The following is a 21,156-nucleotide window of genomic DNA, read 5'->3' on the forward strand; positions in this document are numbered from 1 at the left end:
CCTGCATCACTCGTACTCACACCGTGGTCTTAATGCCGACTGCGTTACGGAGAAGAGCTGCACGCCGACCAAAGTTTGATCATTTAAGAGACTGGTTTATATTTCTGCATAATGGCGCCACCATCATTGAAAAACATCAGCAGCAACATTTTACTAACTCCTGGCTTCTCGGCTCGTTGTGTCTGACACCTTTACACGATTTATTTTTATGGTATTTGGCCAAAGTTGGAATGACATAGTTCCAACATGAGCACTGTACTGCCATTATTCCTGCTAATATTTCCGTTAGATTCCTGTTGATAAGCAGATTTAGGAATAATATGAGAGAAAATTCCAGAGGAAGCTTATATAAATGAAAGCCTTTCTACATCACCAGCTGCCCCTTTAATTACAGCACCATGTGTTTGCGCAGTGGTTTTAGTTTTATGTAACATATCCTACATTGTATAATTCAGCATTAAACATTTGTTTAAAATATTACATTTCACTATCTAAATTTTAAGAATCGCAGCAAAATTATGTTTCTTGTCTCGTTTCTGCGCTCTCATATTTTATCATTTTAATTTGCACCTGTTGTATAATCCCATTCAAGCTTAATCTCTCTACAATGTGGAATAGAAGATGGATTTCAGCATTGATCATTGCTTTTTATTTCTCCTTTTCAGCCAGGAACTTCAATATCCAGAAGTCTGAGGCAATGCTGCGAAAGGTAATAAACGTGGACTTTCAGTTTTGTAGGCCTGGACTTTTAAAGGGCTTCCACGTGTAACACTCTTCTAGAAATGCATTGCACTGCTGAACCGCGAGCCAAAGTACGACCATAATGCGTTCCCATGTAGCGAACGACATTCATGCGCTTAGCTGCAGCACACAATGCTCATTAGTGTGGGAGTGGCTCCAGATTAGAGAGGAGCAGGGTGGTAATTTTACGCTGTGGATAAACTGAGTCATCACTGCCACCAAAGAGATAAGATGTAGATAAAAAGGATTAAAGAAGCATTTCCATTGATGGGATAAGATTTACAGTGACTAAATTTGCTGTTGTCCACTAGGGGCAGAGTATGTGAAGCTGCGTTTGCGATTATTTGCCGTTTCTGTATTTGTCGTGTTTGTATCATCTATGAAACACAGTTCATGCATGATTCAACCAGGGATTAAAGCGACTACTAATCATTCACGTGTTGCTTCCATTGCTAGTTGTCATCTTCAACACAAAATGCACACGTACTTTATGCAAAGTCTGAAGGGAGGATAGGAAATGAGAAAATAAATGTCAACCAACACTTTAGCCCCTGATGACATCAGACACCTCTGAGAAAATGTCCCGTATTTTCAAACCTGAATGCTGCAGGTAGCATCCGGTTCGTGTTCATGTTTTGGCTGAAGGCAGATTTCCTCTGTTGTTTGCCACCTTCACGTTTCACTCCAAGTTGGCATCTGGATACAATCCCAGGTTCTTATGCTGTATGCAGACCAGTGTCCTGCAGGTTTTAGATCTCACCCTGTGTCAATCACATGACTAGTTCATTACCAGGCCTCTGAAAAACTTCAGGACTTGTTGAGGAGGTCGTTTAACCATTTAAATCAGCTGTGATGGATCAAGGACACATCCAAACCTGCAGGACACCGGCCCTCGAGGCCTGGAGTTCCTCACCCCTGCTGTGTATATAAAAAAGAAAGTTCTCAGTGTTTCAGCTCTGTCATTGAGACAGATTATTAATGTGGGTAACACAGTTGTTTGTTTCAACTGCAGCCCTGCTGATATTTAATGGTGAGAACTACTAAATAACAAATGAAATTTTTTTTATAATTTTTGAAGTGATGACCTCTAATCTTGAAAAAAGAAGTTACGAACAAACTCCAATAAGAAGTGAACGGGAAACCAGAGGCTAACAATCCCCAGTTACTATCTCAAATAAAAACAACAGGAAACTGCACAATGATGGCCTCATAAAATCAAACAAGAAGCACAACAGGAGGAGACACAACAACTGAGGGCATAGACACAGACTGAGTACACACATGGAGGGAAAGGTTCAGGCGAAGAGCTGAAATAAATCAGACACTCAGAGTGTGGAAAAGAACAAAAGAAGGAAGTAAAAAATGTAGCAAGCGACAGAGAATTGCACCAAATAAAACAGGAAGTTAACGAAAAGTGTGGCCAAGACCGTACTCACACAGACAACAGAAAGACTCACAAGGAGGATGGAAAGTGAGCAAAACAAGAGTAAACATACAGGAATCAATAAGAGATGAGGACAACAGAAGCACAGATAGCACAACAATAACAACAGAAGCTAACATGCGTCCATCTTTTCTTCCAGCATTTGGAGTTCAGGAGACAGATGAAAGTAGACACAATAATCACTGAGTGGCGTCCACCAGAGGTAACCCCCTAAAAAGGTTTTATGTACATGTGATGTAGCTTCATTGTACTTTTAGAAAATGACACGGCTTCTTCGCTACTATTCCAAGCAGTGTTTGATATCAACATGGGGGTTTCCTTGCAGGTAATCGAGAAATATCTGTCAGGAGGCATGTGCGGTTATGACCGCGAGGGCAGCCCCATCTGGTACGATGTCATCGGACCCGTAGATCCTAAGGGCCTCTTTCTGTCTGCCTCCAAGCAAGACTTCATCAAGTCCAAGATCAGAGACTGCGAGATGCTTCAGAAGGAGTGTAACCTCCAGTCGGAGAGAGTAAGAGCAGAGGCAGTGATTTTGTCTTTCACCAGTTAAAAAACAAGATCGTTTGGATTCAACTTTTAGTTCTTAACAGTCGTTAAGTCGTCCGCACCCACAGGCCCGTGGTGCTGCAGGCTGACAGCGACCAGCGGGTACCCTCGGAAGCTGGGAATCTTTATCAATAAACACTTGCTAGTTTGGGTCTAATCGCGCAAACCCACCTCATCTTCGATAGCACGGTATCGTTTCATCGTTTACACGGCTTCAGAACAACCAGGAGTGTTTCAGAAACAGGATCTGTCCTGCGGGGCTTTTATTTTGAAAATCAACCAGCCTGAATACTGTGCACGTTTGCCATATTCCTGGGATAACTCCCCACCTGGTGACCCTTTGGCCTCCAGCACTGCATCTTTAATTTATTTGAATAAGGATCAAAGTTAATGCAGCTGTTTTAAAGTTCAACAACTGTTTAAGATCACAGTTATTGAAAATTAGCTCAAAATTAGCATTCTTTAATCTTCATGAATTCCTTAATTTTATAAATACTAAATAATCGCGTCCTAATATTTACATTTTATTTTACTCTGCTTGTCTTGTTTGGATTTCACTGAACTTGAATGATTTAATGTTCTAACATTATTTAATCACACTGTGGCTGTTTGTAGCAACTTGACTGTTAACTCTGCAGTAAACATGCATCTCTGCCACTTTTTAAAAATGATTCAAAGCATGTTTTATAGGCTTTTACTGTCTTTGTGTCACCGTTTCCTTCCAGCTGGGGAAAAACGTGGAGTCGATCACAATGATCTACGATGTTGAAGGTCTGGGCCTGAAGCACTTATGGAAACCAGCTATAGAAACATATGGAGAGGTATAGACTTGTATGCACGTAGTGTAAAAGCAGAAAGAGCAGAAGATCTGTTGGTGCTGATGTTTCTCTGTTGCACCAGATCCTCCAGATGTTTGAAGACAATTATCCAGAAGGGCTGAAGAAACTGTTTGTTATCAAAGGTGATTTCATACTTTTTTAAAATGACAAATTTAGCTGAACGTCCGATTGACAGATTTCTGCTTTTTCTGTCGCAGCCCCTAAAATCTTTCCTGTGGCCTACAACCTCGTCAAGCACTTTCTGAGTGAGGCCACGCGACAAAAGATCTGCATCCTGGGAGGTGAGACAAAAACGCTGCATGTCACTACCTCCTGTTTACAGGGTGTCACCCGAAAGAGTGAAATTTAGTGTTACGGTTTCGCCGCTTTCACAGCCAACTGGCAGGAGGTGCTATTGAACCACATCGATGCTGAGGAGCTGCCGGCGATATACGGGGGTAAACTGACGGATCCTGACGGAGACCCTCGCTGTCGCAACAAGGTGAGTCAGGCTGCAGCATCCTGACTTGTTTTAGCTCGTTTTTGTTTGTTTTTGGATAAAAAATGGCTGAAAAGTTGGAGGCGACAAATATCCAGCACAGATTTACAATCAGTGCTTTGGACTCACTCATAAGACATTAATATATCTGCTGCATATAATCTCAACATCTCTAAAAGAGCAGCCTCGGTCGCTGTAGTAGTATGAAGATGTTTTCTTTGGTTGCCGGGTAAATTATCGACTGTTACTCTATTGTAGTTGTTTTGCCCATGTTCATAAAGACTGTATATAAAAGAAGGACGTAGCCACCTTGCGATCACTCATGCAAAATGAAATGCGATTAATGTAGAATAAAAATGAACTATATTTAATCGGGATTAATCAAAATTAATCCACAGTAACGCTGTGATGAATCTGATTAAAATTTTAATTGTTTGAGAGCACTAAAATATATATATATATATATATATGTTATATATTAGTGTATACTTACCAATTAGTATGTAGGTTTTTAAAGAAAGTTATATTTCACAGGAGAGAACCTGTGCCAGAAGAAAACTATTCAAATTCTCTTTGAATACCCCCGTATATCGCCGGCAGCTCCTTGAATTTGAATGCTTTAAGCATTTAACATTTTTTGTGTTTATTCTGCATTTACTTCATTATGTTGCATAAATATCTGTTACAAGCTTAAATATAAAGTTGAAAAGTGTAATTACAGTCAGGCTGTTGATCAAGTAATGGCGATTAATCACAATTAATAACAGAAAATTGTAAGATTAATGAGTTATTTTTTATTAAGCTTTCAAATTAACAAAGCAATGTGACAACTTTCATTTTCAAAACTGCTGTGATTGGATAGCGTCTGACTCAAACTACAGCCAATCAGCCCTCCCGTAGACGCAGAAATAGTCACCAGTTTACCGTTTTAATGTATATCGACTGAAACTTGTGAGTCCTGTCTTGTAGTTTCCCTTCACTGATCTGCATCGTGTGCTCCTACAGTTTTAGCAGCTTCCCCTGTGCTTTGATATCATGCTAATATGTTGGGGATTTACATTTGCCTATGTTTTACATAACCTCCTGCTACAGCCAAACAAACTACCACCAGGCTACTAACACTGAATCATAAAATGTTCTGCTGGCTCTGTGTGTGAGGATCCTGTTACACATGGATGAACCAGGTCACTGACGATGAACGGGCTATTCCAGACTGGCTGCCTGCTGCAGGATAAATCAATACAGCTACACACACACAAAAAACTGTTCAGCAGATCTTTCTTGATACAATACAAAGGGCCTGTGTGTTGCACTAAAATGAATGACCAATAATATGTTTGCAGACCTGCAAATAAAAATAATCAGCTAAACCTCCCCCCCTGCTGAGTAGATGTCAGATGTTCTGTGAAGTGAGTAGTGGCCTCACCCTGCAGAAAACAGCAGCTTTGGTAGTCCTGCAGCCGTAGACGCAGCTCCAGGTGACACAACTGACCCGTGTTTGTCACTGTTTCTGTAGATAAAAAATTGGGCCGAGAACAGATGAGGAACAGAACGAGAGAAATTCATTTTGACTTCGTTGAAGGGAACAGACGCTCAGCCTCAAATGTTTTGCTTCTTTTTTTTAACCTTGTGTGTTTAACTAGTTGTCCTTTAGCTAGCTGTGTGTCATTGATTTTCTATTGTGTTATTTTGATTTTGGTCCACGTGTGAACTTGTGCTGCCCAGTGTAGTTGTGTTGCAGAACGAGTGTTTAACCAGAAAGGTTTAAGAGTTTGTGCCGATTTGTTTCTGGATATGACGCCTCGTTATTTTCAGGTACTGTTAAACAGTTAGTGGCTTTGAAACAGCTTTGATAACATCATTTTTATATAGCTTTTAAAATAACAAGATTATTAAGTGCTTTACTAATAAAACTCTGGAACAACACGAGTGTAAAAGGAGAGAAGAGAAAATCGATAAATGCAACTTTCTGTTTCCAACAGGAGCCGAGTGGTCGGGGACACAAATCTGAGAAATTTACTTCATTTTAAAAACCTACTTTAAACAAAATGAAACATACATAGCGCCTTATGCACCTCACAGGGCTTTTTCCCCGTCACTCTTCCTCCTGTATGAACTGTGTAAATGAATCAGACTGATGTTCTTCTCACTTGCTGTTAGTTTTCTTTTCATTCTTTGCCTCTGCCTTTCTTTTCTGTACCTGTTCGTTTTTCTGTGGCAGTCATAAAATAAAATCACCTAAAGGTTCATGTCTGCAAGATTTTTAGAGAAGTGGTTACACAATAGTTTGACTTCCTCCACAATAAAGCTGACATCCAAAAGCAGCTGAAAACTTTACAGGACACTTTGAACCACTTTTCTCAACCTCGACCTGCATTTGGGAGCTCTGTCTGTCTGTTCGTGCTGTTAACCTGCTCGTCACCTGCTGGACCGATGGACATTAAATCAACAATACAGGCAGCTCAGGTCTCACCAGGAAGTCACTGCCCTCTGCTGGTTGCATCCTGTATTGCACTGTTATGGGAAATCGCTGAACATCATTGGTTTGACTTTATGTGAATAAAAAGAAAAACCGAAAAGAGAGAACACGTTGCTCCTTTATAACATTTTTACCAGTTTTGTGCACAACTAGACATTTTACAGGCTTTCATAGCTGTATAATGGCACAGTAAGTGAAGCCTTTTCTTCTTTCCTTCACTTTTCTGCTCTCAAACCTCTCACTCATTGTCTATGTGAGTATTTGACGCCTGTTTTTTTTGACTCTCTGCTGCAGATAAACCATGTTGGACCAGTTCCTCCCTCCTACTACGTGCGCGACCATGTGAAGGTGGATTACGAGCAGTCTGTGACCATCAGCCGAATTTCTTCAGAGCAAGTGGACTTTGAGATCTTGTTCCCCGGCTGCGTTCTCAGGTCAGTGATAAAAGTCATACAGAGTCTATGATTAAAGGTCCTGTAGAAAGAATAGTGTCTGTAAATTTCTCAGAGTGGAGTCGATGAGCCGTAGCTAAGAGGTCTTAAAAAGAATCATTACAGAGACAGCGTGACTCAAAGCCACAGAGCTCTGATATGATTATGGCTCATCACGCCAGCTTGTTGTGAAGTCACTCACTTCATTCATTGTGCGATTAAAGGTTGACGCACGCCATCCATTTTTGGAGCGTGGAGAAATAGATCAATCTATATCTTTAAAATGATCTTATTCCGTTCACTTATATCACAAGAAATCAAACGACAAACCAAAAGGGTCTCTGTTCAAGCTACAGCTGGAAAAATAGGAAGATTAAATCAGCTACATCTTTAAACTTTAAGCACAGAATCGTGACAAAAGAAGAAACAGAACAAAGTTAGGTTTGCTATTTTGAACATGTGACAGTCATGCTGACAACGTAAAATCAAGCGAGTAGGGTCCCAGTCAACCTGAGCTGCCACTTATTGCTAGGGCAGAATGTGCCCCGTCGTAGTTCGTCCTCTCCCAGCTGTAGTGAGACCATAGTGACATCATTCACTGGTTTCTAAAGTCCCATTGTGTAGCCTCGAGACAAGCGTTTCTGCCATCACCATCTTGGTTGTGAGAAACCACGGCTAACGTCCGTACCACTGTAGAGCACAGTCTAGCTTTCAAAATAAAGGCTTTGCTAATTCAAAGCATTTTTACATCCTGTTAGGTGGCAGTTTGCCAGTGACGGTGGAGACATCGGATTTGGGGTCTTTCAAAAGGCCAAAAAGGGTGAATGGAAGAAGGCGGCTGAGATGGAGGAAATCGTGCCCAGTCAGCGATACAACGCCCACTTAGTACCCGAGGACGGCTCACTGACCTGTGAGCGTCCAGGAGTCTGTGAGTGGCCTTGTGTTCGAGTGCTTCTGTGATGTTAAACCCAACTGTCTAAATACTCCATTCTGTCCTCCACAGATGTGCTGAGATTCGACAACACCTACAGCATCTTCCAGGCCAAACGCATCAGCTACAGTGTTGAGGTCCTGCTTCCTGATCATTTACAGCCCGCGCAGAACAACGGGAAGTCTGGCGACCACGTGGAAGTGGAGTGCGACAGTCAGTTATAACAAAGATGATGTCATCAGATCAGCGATGTTTAGCCGCTCAGAAAGCACAGCCTGACATACTTGATTTGAACATGTCGTGTGGATTAATAGTGTTATATCTCAGTGCTGGGTGACTCGTATTCATGTGGCATCTATTTAGAAACTCCACCCACTCTCCTCTCAGACATCACGGATCCCAGATTTTCAGCCCATTTTATCTTTACTCAGCACTGGTGTTTCAAACAGGCACCAAATAAATGAGCTGGTTATACCACAGCGTGATACGGTGTAAACAAACAGCTGAAACCAGTAATGTTCAATTAGTATCAAACTTTGTCCATGTGCAAGGAAGTATTTTCTATAGACATTTTCTGAGTAGATGCAGTAAAATGAAAGTAAAACTCTAAATATTTGAATTTATTGCAAAATGCACTAAATTTTGTGCTATTTGTCCTTTTTTGATTCATCATTTACCAGCTGTGCCTCTAGTGATCACGCTTTCCCTGAACATACACTGTCATGTCAAAAAGAACATTTCACAGGACTCTGCAGTGAAAACTAAGAATCGCGTCATTCAGTAGCTCATAGAACCACCTTCAGCACCGTCATTACTTCAGCTCGTTGACATTTGCAGGTATTGGTTTATGCACAGCTCTCCTGAGGTCCTGTAACAGCATTTCAGTCAGGTTGAGGTCTGGATATTGACCGGACCATTGCAGCACCACGAGTCTTTTCTTTTTCAGCATTCTGTTGGAGATTTGCTGCTGCGCTTGAGCTCATTGCTTTCTTTTTCACATGACTGTGTTAACAATCAACTTGCATTCACAAAAAAAAACAAAACGCTTTCATCTGAATATGTTTTTCAAAGAATTGCATTAATGTAATTTATTATATAATTTAATATTTAAGTTTTAAGTCCAAGACTAAAAATATGAAGGCAGAAATGAATATAATAAGTCCTCTTGTTTGGTAAAATATACAGTATATATTATTCCTGCTATTCCAGTGAGTGAATCGTGTTAGTCTGACTCAAAGCTGTACTAACACAGCTGTACAGAAATAAAAATGGAATAATTGTAATATTTGTTTTGTTTGATTTGAAGCCTTCATGGTACGTTCCAACATTGATGCTTCACAGATTTAAAGACCAAAAACTATACTGATGCAAAACAAATGTAAAAACCAAACTGGACAGAGTTTAGATACAGGCAGTGTTGTAATAACTCAGAATGTGACACTATGGTAAATTGTAAATGGACTTGTTCTTATCTTTTCTTCTTTCTGAACACTCAAAGCGCTTTACACAACTTGTACATTCACCCATTCGCACAAGCACATTGTTCTAAGTGCTTTCTAAGTAACATTCACACACATTCATACTCCGATGGATGCATCAGAGAGCAATTTGGGGTTAATAGCTTACCCAAGGATATTTGGCACGCAGACTAGGGGAAGCCAGGAATCGAACCACCAACCTTCCGATCAGTAGATGACCTGCTCTCTCTTCTGGGAATTTGCTTCACCGGTTATTTTCCTGAACGTGATCAAAAATCTTTTAATAATTGTTAAATTAAGAAAAATAAACTAGTTTTTCAAATTTATTTTTATTTTTTACTAAAATGTAACATAAAATAAGGAAGGCATCCAAAAAGGAAGTGAATGTAGATGTCAGTCATTCAGGTCTGGGCTCATGTTTTTTCCCTGTCACCTGTGGATTACCTTTAAAGCAACCAGAAAAAAGCATCAACATAAGGTAACTGTGAAACACCTGGAAATTAGAATCAAACACCACAGCAGTATTACTCACCTGATGATTCACGCTGTGGTCATTCGAACGTGTAGTAAACTCTGTGCTGTGACATCTGAGGAATAGTCAGTTATTTTCTCGACGTTATTTATTTCTTCCAAATTATTAAAAAACAGTAATTCAGACTTAAATGAGCAGCTCTCCCTGACTGTATGTTCATCAACGACCGGCTGAGCAGGATTACAGTATTAATGCATCATAAAGATGAGCTACAAATCAGACAAAAACACAATCGACCTGCATGTATACAGCGCTTTTGTAGTCTTACTGGCTACTTTGAGTCATTTAGACTACATTTACCCACCCATTCATACAGCACTTTATGCAATACACCTTTAAGTACTTATCCAGCACACAACCATTTAAAATCACCAGTGCCCTTAACAGTCTCTGAGTACCCAGAATAATAGAGCCTGCACAATCCACGCAAAACATCCCAAGCACCGCTTCCCCAGAACACCCACAGTACCCGGGGGCCTTGTGGTTCGTGCTCTTTAGTTTAAACTGGTTTTTTTCTGTGAATTTTTATAGCTAAACCAGTTACCGTGATGAAGACTGAAGGTGTGTGTTTGCAAAGACGGAAAGATTAAACCTGGAGAGCAGGTGTGCAACCGAGTGTGGCGCTCAGGTCAGGCAGGAATCACTGACCGGAGCTGCCGTGCTGAGCGGGAACAGCGAGCTCTGTGACCAAAGACACGAGGCTGATTCATAAATATTTTATGTACAAAATAATGTTACAAGTATATTCAACATATGTCACATTAGAATAATGATAAGTACTTTACATACAGTCTTCATATGTCACAGTACATACATGGGGGAAAGGAAATCACAATTCTAGCTGACTGTTTACAATAAATACATGCTCTGGACGTAGGCATTGGTTTCATTTCTTACAAACTTACAGTGAAACAGAGTGCAAGAGTTCGGGTGTAACTACAGATGTGGCTCACTTCTATAGTTGCTTTCGTGCAGCCAGTTTGGAAAAGTAAAAAGTGGGATGTCTGCAAAGGCCACATCTGTCAAATACAACCCGAAACATGAGAGAAAGCTGAATGAGGCTCGCTGAACACGGAGGTCCTTGGCACATAAACAGACAAGAGGGTGGAAAAAACCGCCGCTTACAGTCAGTCCGTTCAAACCGGCCTGTTTGCTCTGCCTGTATTTTCCTTCAAAGTTTTACGTTAATGCAAAATGCCACCTCGTGTTTGGAAACACGAGAACGGTCAAATATGTGACGGTGCACGCGCGGCGAGGCTGCGGCGGCTGATTGCATCTGTCCTAGTTTGTAAAAACTATTAAAGTAAACAAAATGGAATGATCATGTTTGGTCCTATATTCGTGTTCACGCTACGTAACACTTAAAAGGGTTTTTCAGCTGTTGTTTCCATTCACAGCATTTTGTCACCATCACAAATTAGCATTAAATCAAAACCTCAAACACCCAACGGCCCAGCAGTCAGTCAGAGTTTTTGCTTCTGAATAACATCTTTACTTTTTTTAATTTACAAGTCAGTGTTGTCATATTTCAAGTCTCTTAAAGCAGGCTAGCTTCGTTAGCTAACTCATCTGCTTATTTTAAGGCAACGCAATCCATAAAAACTTGCTACAAAATCAAACCACAGCCCGTATTAGTGCTCCTGCAGGTTCTATAGATCAGTCTGAAGCTAACATCGAAGGGAAAAACACGTCTGAGGCATTTCCTGTTTAATTACCTGCAAATCATCAGGATCTGACGCTGTATCACAATATTTCACACTGTTAAATTTGGCTGCAAATGTGTGACGCTCACTCTGTGGATAATGCATAGCCTGACTACTGTGTGACGACTAGTCCTTTCTTAAGTTGTGTTAATAAACATATGTGCGTTACAGTTACAACTCTGTCTACGACTAAATTGTGTATCAGTCTTAAATGTTTCGGCTTTCTGCAACAAATCAAATAAAGCATTTGTTCACTGTAGTGTGTTTTCATGACATTAGGTTTTGGATCCAGAGGTTGTTCCAGAGTCACACACGGTGTCTGTAAAGAGTTTAAAGGCCTCAAAGGCTCAAACATTATAGAAGAATATGGGCTCGTGTAATACTCACAGTCAACAGACAGTCAATTCACCAGCAAGGACTACACCCTGAAACACATTTAGACAAAGTTTATGGAGGGTGAGCAAAGACTTAGGCCTACAGTGGTGTCGGCCTCACTGAGGGCCGGCAGGGGCCCCTGGAGTCATGAAAAAACAGAGGGAGGTCGTTTATAGATGCATGAGTGAAAGGGGAGTGTTTGAGCTGTCGTCCTGCTGCTAAACTTCAGAGGTTACTGATCAGGTCTAGTTTTAAAATGTGTCACGTGGTCAAGTATCTCGGTGGTTTTTAAAAGTCAGAATGATTTTATCCAGATTAACTCACTAAAATATTAAATTATGAAATGACACCACAAAAAAAACAAAGTTAACTGGATAGATGCTATGCTGAGCTTCCCTTCACCTGAAACGATCACAGCTGCCGTTCCTGAGAACGTTTTCACAAGTTTCTTCCTGTTTAGAGTTTTGTTTTGTCTCTGTCGTTGCTGAGAGCTTTCTCGTAGGGTTGGTTGGATCGGTGATTCTCTCTAAAGTCATCGTCTGATATAAAATCCATTGACAGGACTGGTATCGCAAACTGGAAACGTCTTTTTTTTACATTTTGAGAGACGATCTCTTCCTCAAAATTTGCCCTTTTTAACAAATCCATTTTTCTTATTCCAACTATGATAAACTCGTACGTCATCAGTCAGAAGGGTCTCCGTTAGTTAAGGATGAAGGTGAAACGCTGCTCACAGACAAAGCCGCGCTTCTAAACCTCGCTTTCAGTAAAGCCCGTTTCGGCTCATCTGCCTTCCTCCGCGGGGCGAGTTTCCGATTTCAGCTTGACAAACTCTTTGGCCACCTCGTCAGCAGGACGCTGGGACAGGATACGCATCACCGTCATGCCCGTCTCGTCGGTGTGAACGCGTGGCCCGAGAGGACACCAGCACACGCAGCTCTTGCGGTCGGCCACGTCGCGCAGCTGAACGACGGCCACGCCGACCACCCGGTCCGCCCGTCCAAAGCAGTAATCCTTCACCGTCACCTGCAGCTCGTAGCAGTCCGGGGATTCTTTACCCAGGACGCTGCGAGCAGAGGAAACAATTAACCATCTGCGGTATCTCAACCCACTCAACAATCTTACTTGCTGGCGCTTCAGATTTCCAACTCACAACTGGAAAGCCTCGTTGAATTTAGCCGTCCAGCTGTTGTTCTTGGATTTTGTGGTGAACTTGCGCTTCTTGTCAGCCAGGAATGGACCGACCATGGAGACGTCGACGAAAGGCCGAAACATCCCAGACGTCTGCCACTTCATGTCGTTCACCGCGATGACTGGAGGGGAGATGAGAGAAAGGGTGAGCAGAAAAAGGACAAGAGAGACAAACACAAAGCAGTGGGGGTGATGCTACTGCATGCACGCATGTAGATTTACAAACACAAGAGTGAAAAAATGATAAGAAACTACTGAAGATATAAGAAAGCATTTCGAGTTCACCCCAAGTTTACTTGATTTGGTCAAGATTTGTTCCTCGCTATAAGTTTAAATTCAAATGTTTGAACAGATCTGCTCCGTGTGGAGACGAGGTCTGTTGTTGTGATTTAAACACATCTGTATGCGTGCGTCTCACCTTTGACGTTGACCTTGCGCTCTTTGCCGAGCAGCATGTCGATCTGCAGCAAGGCCTCTCCGATCGGCTTATCTACCCCCGAACCTGCACGACACAGCCGGAGCGGTATCACACACTAACGCGATTAAACACATCTATAAACTTCACTCACTGTGTAATTCACTTCTTATGGCGGCTTCAGTGACCCATTTTCATTTCTTTATTTCTGCTTTGGGCAAGCTTGTTAATTTAATCTCCACACAAGCTGATAATGGAGAGTTGGGTGGCAGAAATGTTACACCACCAACAACAGCGAATCACCAAAGTCCAGTCAAATACAGGGAGGAGGAGAGGAGGCACGCGCTTTGTTTCAAGGGTGCAAAAGGACCTTTCATTAAAGCTCATCGCTGTGATAGCAACATTTCCAAAATTCTCCAAACTGTTCTCATTATTTTCCTCTTTGATATTAACTGTGAGCTGCGAGGGGCTCCAGCTCTACACGAGTGTGAAGGTGTTGGTTCTGTTTCTGTGTTGATTCATGCTGAGGAGCACTCCACCTCCTGGGGTCTATTTTACTCGGAGTTTAGCGAGTTCTTCTTGTATCAAAGACTTACCCCTATCAGGTCTGATCTTCTCATTGGCGGTGATTCTGATGCCCATCCCATCATGCACTGAGAGGACAGGGAGGAGGAGAAAAGTTTAAGGTTTGAACCACAGAGAAGACAAAAACCATCCACACTGTGCGTGCAGCGAGTGAACTTTGTGTGTGTGCGATCACCTTGGGAGTGCTGTGTGGTGACAAAGGTCTTGATGAGAGCATCGGTGCTCTGGGAGTAGAGGGAGAGGGCGTAACGCAGCGATGCCAGTTCAGGACTTTTCTCGACGAACGCCTTCTTCAGCCCATTTCCTCCCGCGTGGAAATATTGCTGAAAGGAAAGGAAATGGCAAGGTGGAAGTGAGGAAATGCTCACTTTAGAGGAACATCTCAATAAAATACTGAAGAGTAATGAAGAGTAATACAATTTCCTTCTAAACTCTAAACTCATCCAGGCACTTCAAATACGGCAGCGAGACGGAAAAATGAAGCTGTAAAAGAGATGTAGGTGTTCACCTACCTTGATTGACTCGAGGCTTGCATCAATAATTATGCACTGCTTGGGCGTCAGGGTTTTGGCTTCACCTCCTCCCTACAGAAGTCAGAGAAGTTATACATCACAGATACACAAAACCAGATCATGAGCACACAGCACACATCAGTAAGTCCTGATGCTGGATAATAACTACAGCTAACTATTATAGAAAGTCTGGAAGTTTGCAGTTATGAGCTGTGAAGGTGGTAAAATGGATTTGAATGTACTGCGACTTGTGCAGGTTTACTGACTTTACCTACGATTCAAACTGCAGGGTTATTATTGAACTGTAATAAGAATTTACAATGAAACATAAAGGCAGCTACGCCCTTTATCGACAGACTATGTGTGTTACCTTGAGGTTAGAAAGTCCTTTAGCTGCTGTGAGGAGCTGAGCTCCCTGCAGAGAGAAAGACAGAGAGGCGGAATATATGAAATTTTCATTATTACTGCAACATTAAAGAAATCTAACAGCAGCAGTCGTTTTGTAAAAATGCTGATGTCGGACACTAGATGGCAACACAGGGCTGCATCTGCAGCACACTGCATCACACTTAAAGATGGTCATGTATAAGCTCGCTGTAAACTCTATTTACTTTGTTTTTTTTCTGTAAAAAATTATTTTTGTAAACTAATTTAGTACATTCAGGAAAATTAGTATGATGCTGAGAAGACAGAAAAACATAATAAATACAACTGTCTCTAAATTTGGTTAGATTTGACCCCCAGCAAGAAACAACTCTGTCTCAGACATATTACCAAAAAAGTTTAAAAGAGAAATCAATACAAATTGGGACAAACTGTCCTAGATGGTTGTCCTTTCATAAATGTGTCCTTGTGTGTGTGTGTTTTCCATCTCCTTTACTGTCCCCAGAGTAATCTCATGAGTATGTAAACGCTGGACTTTTGATGGCCACTCAGTTGTGCTGGTTAATGTGCTCACCAAGCTGTCATTGCTCTGAGGCAGCACGATGGTCTTCTCCAGGCTGCTCAGGACGATCTTCCACAGATCCTTTAAGATCCTCTTCAGCACCGTCTTCTCACAGATGTCAGCAAAAATACTGAGACTGGATTACAAGCAAACACGGAAAAATGTGAGGGACCGTGTCACTCTGTGCCTGTGTGCTGCACAAAAGACTGACACAAAAACAAATGAACCCTAACGAAGAAAAACTAACACGAACATGATGACAAAGGATACATCTGGCTTCTTCAAAATGAAAATAAAAAAATCCAGATATTCCAGTGAAACAGAAAAGAAGCAAATATCAATGTTGCTAAAAAAATCTTTTTGTTGTGATTGAACAGCACGCTATGTCTCATAGCTGAGGCCTCATTCATCGAAATAATTTGATTGCTATGGAAGCAAAGATACGGCCTGATCAGGTGACGCAAAAAGATGAAACATATTAAGATGTCATGATGCTGGGTTTCTGTTAAATCTCTCCTTGTTTTATTTAATAATAATAATAATAATAATAATAATAATAATAATTATAATAATAATAAGGTATATCATTAATAACCATGTTATATTGAGAGGTGTGCAGTTCTAAACAGATGGACTTTGAGGCGCAATTTAAAAATAGAAAGTTGATGGTCTGGAGATCTGGTGGAAGTGTCCTCCAAAGCCTGGAGCAACTAAAGGCTCTGAGTCCTGTAGTAGTTCAGGCGAGCAGATGAAACAGAGTAAAGAATTCAGCTCATTTGATCAGAGGTAGTGATGATAATTCTCTCAGGATGAACACAGAAGCATTTTAACTTTTCTGTTTCCATCGACTTTCTACCACTTTGTCCAGTTGAGGGTCTCTGAGGGACTGGAGCATATTGTAGTGAGTTTTGGGATTTGGGGTGCATGGTCATTTTTTAACGACTCATCTGTTTTCAGTCATAAACCAACGAGCAAACGGTGGATAATCCTCCTTTCTTAACCTATAATGTTTTATTCTGATATGAGTGAGACCTTCAAGTCATCAGGAAGGTGTTTACAAGACCTCACAGCCAGCTGTTCTCCCAGACTTCTACTTAAATCCACAGGTATTGCCCCCTGGTGGCCACTAAAAGAATGCAGCTAGGTCTATCTTTTCTACTGTGTACATGTTTTACATCAACTTCTTTTTAATAAGCTCTTGTAGTGGATTAAAAGTGGATTAAAAGTGCCAAAACACAACAGTTGTCGCCTTAAGGCTCTTTATACTGTAAGGTGCAGACGCTGTTCAGCTTAAAGACACTGTAGGACACGCCCCTTTGTTACCAACAGGCCCCTCCTGTTACTCCATACGTTTGTACTTTAAAATGCTGTCTGTAATTTGTCACACGACGACTTCGATGAAGGCCACAAGCTGACACAAACACACGCTGGTTGATGGTCAAGTTGTTTTATATACTACAAGTGTTGCTGGAGCTTTAACCAATTCAAATTCCCCTCATTCAAAATTTGAATGTCACCAGTCTTACCCAGTAATCTATCTGCCCTTCAAGCCAGTGACTCCCTGATCTTTAAATTCATTGTGAGATGTCTCTGTGTTTAAGGTTGCTTATTGTGCAGCGCTCGTCCTTTCCATCTCCACCTCATCTGGGTCGTCCTGACTCCATCAGCCATCTGTTTACACTGCTCCACCAACACAAGTGTCTCCGGTGACTTCAGTCACTATCTTGAACCTTCAGCTGGAGCCTTTGCTCTGTCTCATCACTTTGCATACTCATATTTTGAATCTATGTTTCCCCCGTACTGCAATACTGGTCATATGATTCCAAAACAGCACACTCTGTACCAATAAATAATGAGACAAAAAACACACATATGAGTTATAGCAGCTTGCAGCCATAAAATATTAAGGTAAAAAAAAAATGTCTCGGAAGTTTCTACCTATGAGCACTGCGGTAGCGCCAAGCTGGATCGATTTTAACTCGCAGAAAGTAAAAAATCATTTGGGTTAATGGAAATACACATTTCATTTAATCCATGAAATTAATGACTTAAAACTTCAAGAGTACATTCAAGTTAGGACAGTCACTCTGGTGGTGTACTCTGATATAATCTACTTTACAACATAAGCTACTTACTTCCCATCCAGAAACTCCATGAGGGGCCTCAGCATGGTGTCAGCGTCTGCCTCAGCGGTGCTGTGGTTGGGGGGGCCTTTCATCTGGTAGAGAATCTCAGCCATCTGACGCATGCAGCCGTTAATGCGAGGCTGGAAACTGGAGGCAGAGACCGAGGCAAACTTAGAGGAAAAAGACTTCTGCAAAGGCGGTGAATGCTCAGTCATTCAACTGTGTGTGTGTGTGTGTTAGGTTCCAGCTCAATCAGGATAAGCTTGGCTTGAGCTTTTAGTTGGCTTGATTAAGAGACCAGGAAATGAGCATTTTTACCTCTTAGCAAACATGGTGCTGAAATTGTCCAGGACGGTGCTGAGCTTCACCTGCAGATCGTTCAGGATGTCAGCCGCCTCAGTATCCAGCTGCAGCACACATAAAAGAGCAGGAGCAGAAGGGAAGAGGAAGAGGAGGTGTTCACAGGTTATTTCGAACTTTTATTAGCAGTTCCACAGTCTGCTCGATAGACTGCAAAAACCTCAAGCATGCAGCTTCGCGGCTGAGTATCCTGTGCTTCTGCAGCACGGCTGTCAAACTCGTTTTCATTTAACGAACTAGAAGGAGCCCAGTTTGATCTCGAGCGGGCTGGATCACTAAAGCCGCAATAACCTTAATATACATATATGCTACATGTATGCATAGAAAATAGAAGTACATTCAGAAATCATTTACATTTATTGAGTCATAAATTTATAAACAAATGATAAGATTGAAATTAGAAAAATGTAAATGAATCCAATAATCCATGACATTGTTACAACCTGTGAGCCAGGCTCAGTAAATATGTATGAACCAGACTGGAGTTAGACGAAAAGGCAGAAGTCATACAAAACGCGTGCACGAGCTCTACTGCAGGAAGCGTGCTGAAAAGATGACGAGCTGTGTGTAACACCACATTTCTTTCACGGTAGGTTAGACACTGATGACTGCGAGCGCGTGAGTCACACAGCGACTTACGGTTTGGGCGTATTTGCAGTTTGATAGGTAGGCAAACAGGAAGTAAATGCTGACTAAAATGCACGTCGGAAAGGCCGAGTTGTAAAGAAATCACATATGTAATGGGCGATACGGATGAAGTGTCCTTTTATGCCTCTTAAAAGCTGTTTACCAGCGTGAAAAGGACACTTCGAGCTGTAGAGTGCACACCACTTCCTTAAGAGTAGAGAATATATAAATACACCTCTGAAGTTTGAAGTCTGTAGTAAAAACTATTTCACCTTTTCTTAGCAGGAAGCTATCACCTGTTTTTCATAAGGCTTCCCATGAGTCAACTTTGTGAGGACAAAAGTGTTGTGAACAAAACAGACGATAATAAACCTGATGGCTGACGTTTCGAGCAGAAATAAGGAGGAAGCTGCAAACACAGCAGCCTTATACTAAATGATTTTAAATGACCAGGCTAACCTCTCTTTGAATGGACTCACTGAAATACGAGCGCTGCACATTTCTGGGTTTCAGTTGCGCCCTGTAGGTAAAGCGGCCATGATTTAATTTGAAAAATAAAATAGATTTTTACTGTTTTGCCTCGAACACAGAAACCAGTGCGCACACAGTCGGAGGAGCAGCTTGACTTTAACAGAGGTCCGTTCCTTTGGAAAGAGGAACTCCTTTAATATTTTATGTTTTCTATGTTCTCTTTTCAGCTTCTGCAAGTATGTAACTAACATCTGTATCTAACGTGTGCCATGTTTTCAATTTGCACACATGTAAAATTTAAAGATCGTGTGATCATTCATGCAAAAAATGACCCTTAACTCCAACCCAAATGCCACAGAAAACGTAAATATGCAACTCCCTGCTCGAAAACTACCAAAAAACCCACAAAGCACAACATGTGCTGCTGCACATCACACATCTGGGCACCCTGGTTAGACCTGTGTGGCGTGTGTGGACTGTGTGGGCGTGTCCAGACCAGGTTTTGAATTGACACATCTCTCTTCTGTCGAGACCATCGGGGTGGGACAAATTAAACACCGATAAATCTTATGGGAGTTTGGTGACATGACATAAATTTCAACATAGCAAAGCAAAGGTCTCATTAGGCAGAGTGATTGAATAACCGTGTACGCACAAGGCTACAAACCCTCAGCAACAATCGACTGTTTCGTTTCGACAAAAACGCCGAGACTGAGCCTGCAAGATAAACTGGCCTTGAGAAGCCTGGTAACAGTCCTTCAATAAAACTAAAATACAACCTGAAGGTTTAAGCCCATTAGTATGCTGGACCTCAAGCATTCACCGCGTGTTACACCAGTCAAGTGGCTAGACGACTACAAGATAAGGCATCCCATCTTTGCAGAAAGTGTGCCATCAATAACTGTGGAACTGTGTTATTAGCTAGAAGACATTGGGCATACTGCCAGAACATATAATTGGACTAAAGGAGGGTCACGACTTTCAAGTGACAGTGTTTTAGCGTTTTGCATTTTAATTGAGAAATGTTGCAGTGAGTGAAGTGAAAGGTTGGACTGCAAACTCAGGCCTTTCAGAATAAATCTGTTCTGGTCTGAATCCAAAACGCAAATGCACCGCGGCGTGGGCGTGAACGCTAAAGTGTTGAACATAAACATTCTGACAGAAATTTGTAAGTGACCGTGCACATTTGAGATGTCCTTGAAAACTCCACGACATCAACAATCCTTTGTAATATTATTAGGCAGTATAATAAACGGAGAACGTGTAATGACTGAAACTGGAATAGTAGATAATAGCGTTTATATGTGGTATATAAATACAAATCACAAGCTCACCGTACTCTGCACTCATTAACAAGGTAGCAAAGCATATCCTGCTTTATGGTTTATGTTTCTTACTGTAATTCATAATTTACCCAGTGAACATCATGCTATAGTAACTCAAACTGAATAGGCCACAGATCAAGCCAGCATCAAGTAATTTTTACAGACATCTATGCAAACACACTTATTTGTTCGGGCCATTAGAACAACACTGGCTTTCATTTATCAGACCTAGAAGCTGTGCTCGTCTCTTATATACACACTTAACCCTCTGCAGAGTGCTACCATCATTAGCTTAAAAGAAAAGAAAAAAAATCAATATTATTCTCAAGTTTCCTGCCAAATTTTGTGTGTTCAACTAACGGCTAAGAATGACATGCTGTGCTTTTACATTACATTTCGCATTTACCTTCTTTACAAACCCAACAGCACTGTTCATCATGTGTTGGTGTCATCTACAAATCCTCAATTCTCTAAGTATAATTCATGTGAACTTTGGGAGGAGAAAGAAAGTGACTATGAGGACAGCTTTCAGGTTAGAAAAGCACCTGTAAGCTTGAACACACACACACACACACACACACACACACACACACACACACACACACACACACACACACA

General features: G+C 41.4%; 2 protein-coding genes across 2 annotated transcripts in view; one reads left to right on the plus strand and one right to left on the minus strand.

The window, feature by feature from the left end:
- The window catches only part of LOC102205144 (SEC14-like protein 2), an 18,996-nt gene extending 9,860 nt beyond the window's left edge, over positions 1 to 9,136 (plus strand). The window contains exons 3-12 of the mRNA XM_005730536.1: positions 666 to 709; positions 2,325 to 2,387; positions 2,511 to 2,699; positions 3,460 to 3,555; positions 3,635 to 3,695; positions 3,771 to 3,854; positions 3,948 to 4,054; positions 6,825 to 6,964; positions 7,720 to 7,889; positions 7,965 to 9,136. Coding sequence (XP_005730593.1) covers positions 666 to 709; positions 2,325 to 2,387; positions 2,511 to 2,699; positions 3,460 to 3,555; positions 3,635 to 3,695; positions 3,771 to 3,854; positions 3,948 to 4,054; positions 6,825 to 6,964; positions 7,720 to 7,889; positions 7,965 to 8,116 — 1,106 coding nt within the window. The 3' untranslated portion in view covers positions 8,117 to 9,136. The remainder of the gene's footprint in view (positions 1 to 665; positions 710 to 2,324; positions 2,388 to 2,510; positions 2,700 to 3,459; positions 3,556 to 3,634; positions 3,696 to 3,770; positions 3,855 to 3,947; positions 4,055 to 6,824; positions 6,965 to 7,719; positions 7,890 to 7,964) is intronic.
- A 926-nt stretch (positions 9,137 to 10,062) lies between these two features.
- Positions 10,063 to 21,156, minus strand: part of LOC102212800 (protein unc-13 homolog B-like) — an 85,759-nt gene continuing 74,665 nt past the window's right edge. The window contains exons 24-33 of the mRNA XM_013910196.1: positions 18,074 to 18,162; positions 17,765 to 17,902; positions 15,642 to 15,765; positions 15,054 to 15,098; positions 14,684 to 14,755; positions 14,347 to 14,494; positions 14,183 to 14,239; positions 13,590 to 13,673; positions 13,134 to 13,293; positions 10,063 to 13,046 (exon numbers count right to left, since the gene is read on the minus strand). Coding sequence (XP_013765650.1) covers positions 12,764 to 13,046; positions 13,134 to 13,293; positions 13,590 to 13,673; positions 14,183 to 14,239; positions 14,347 to 14,494; positions 14,684 to 14,755; positions 15,054 to 15,098; positions 15,642 to 15,765; positions 17,765 to 17,902; positions 18,074 to 18,162 — 1,200 coding nt within the window. The 3' untranslated portion in view covers positions 10,063 to 12,763. The remainder of the gene's footprint in view (positions 13,047 to 13,133; positions 13,294 to 13,589; positions 13,674 to 14,182; positions 14,240 to 14,346; positions 14,495 to 14,683; positions 14,756 to 15,053; positions 15,099 to 15,641; positions 15,766 to 17,764; positions 17,903 to 18,073; positions 18,163 to 21,156) is intronic.

Source organism: Pundamilia nyererei, unplaced genomic scaffold, assembly GCF_000239375.1.
Source record: "Pundamilia nyererei isolate P.nyererei 1_Seehausen unplaced genomic scaffold, PunNye1.0 scaffold00038, whole genome shotgun sequence".
Lineage (NCBI taxonomy): Eukaryota > Metazoa > Chordata > Actinopteri > Cichliformes > Cichlidae > Pundamilia > Pundamilia nyererei.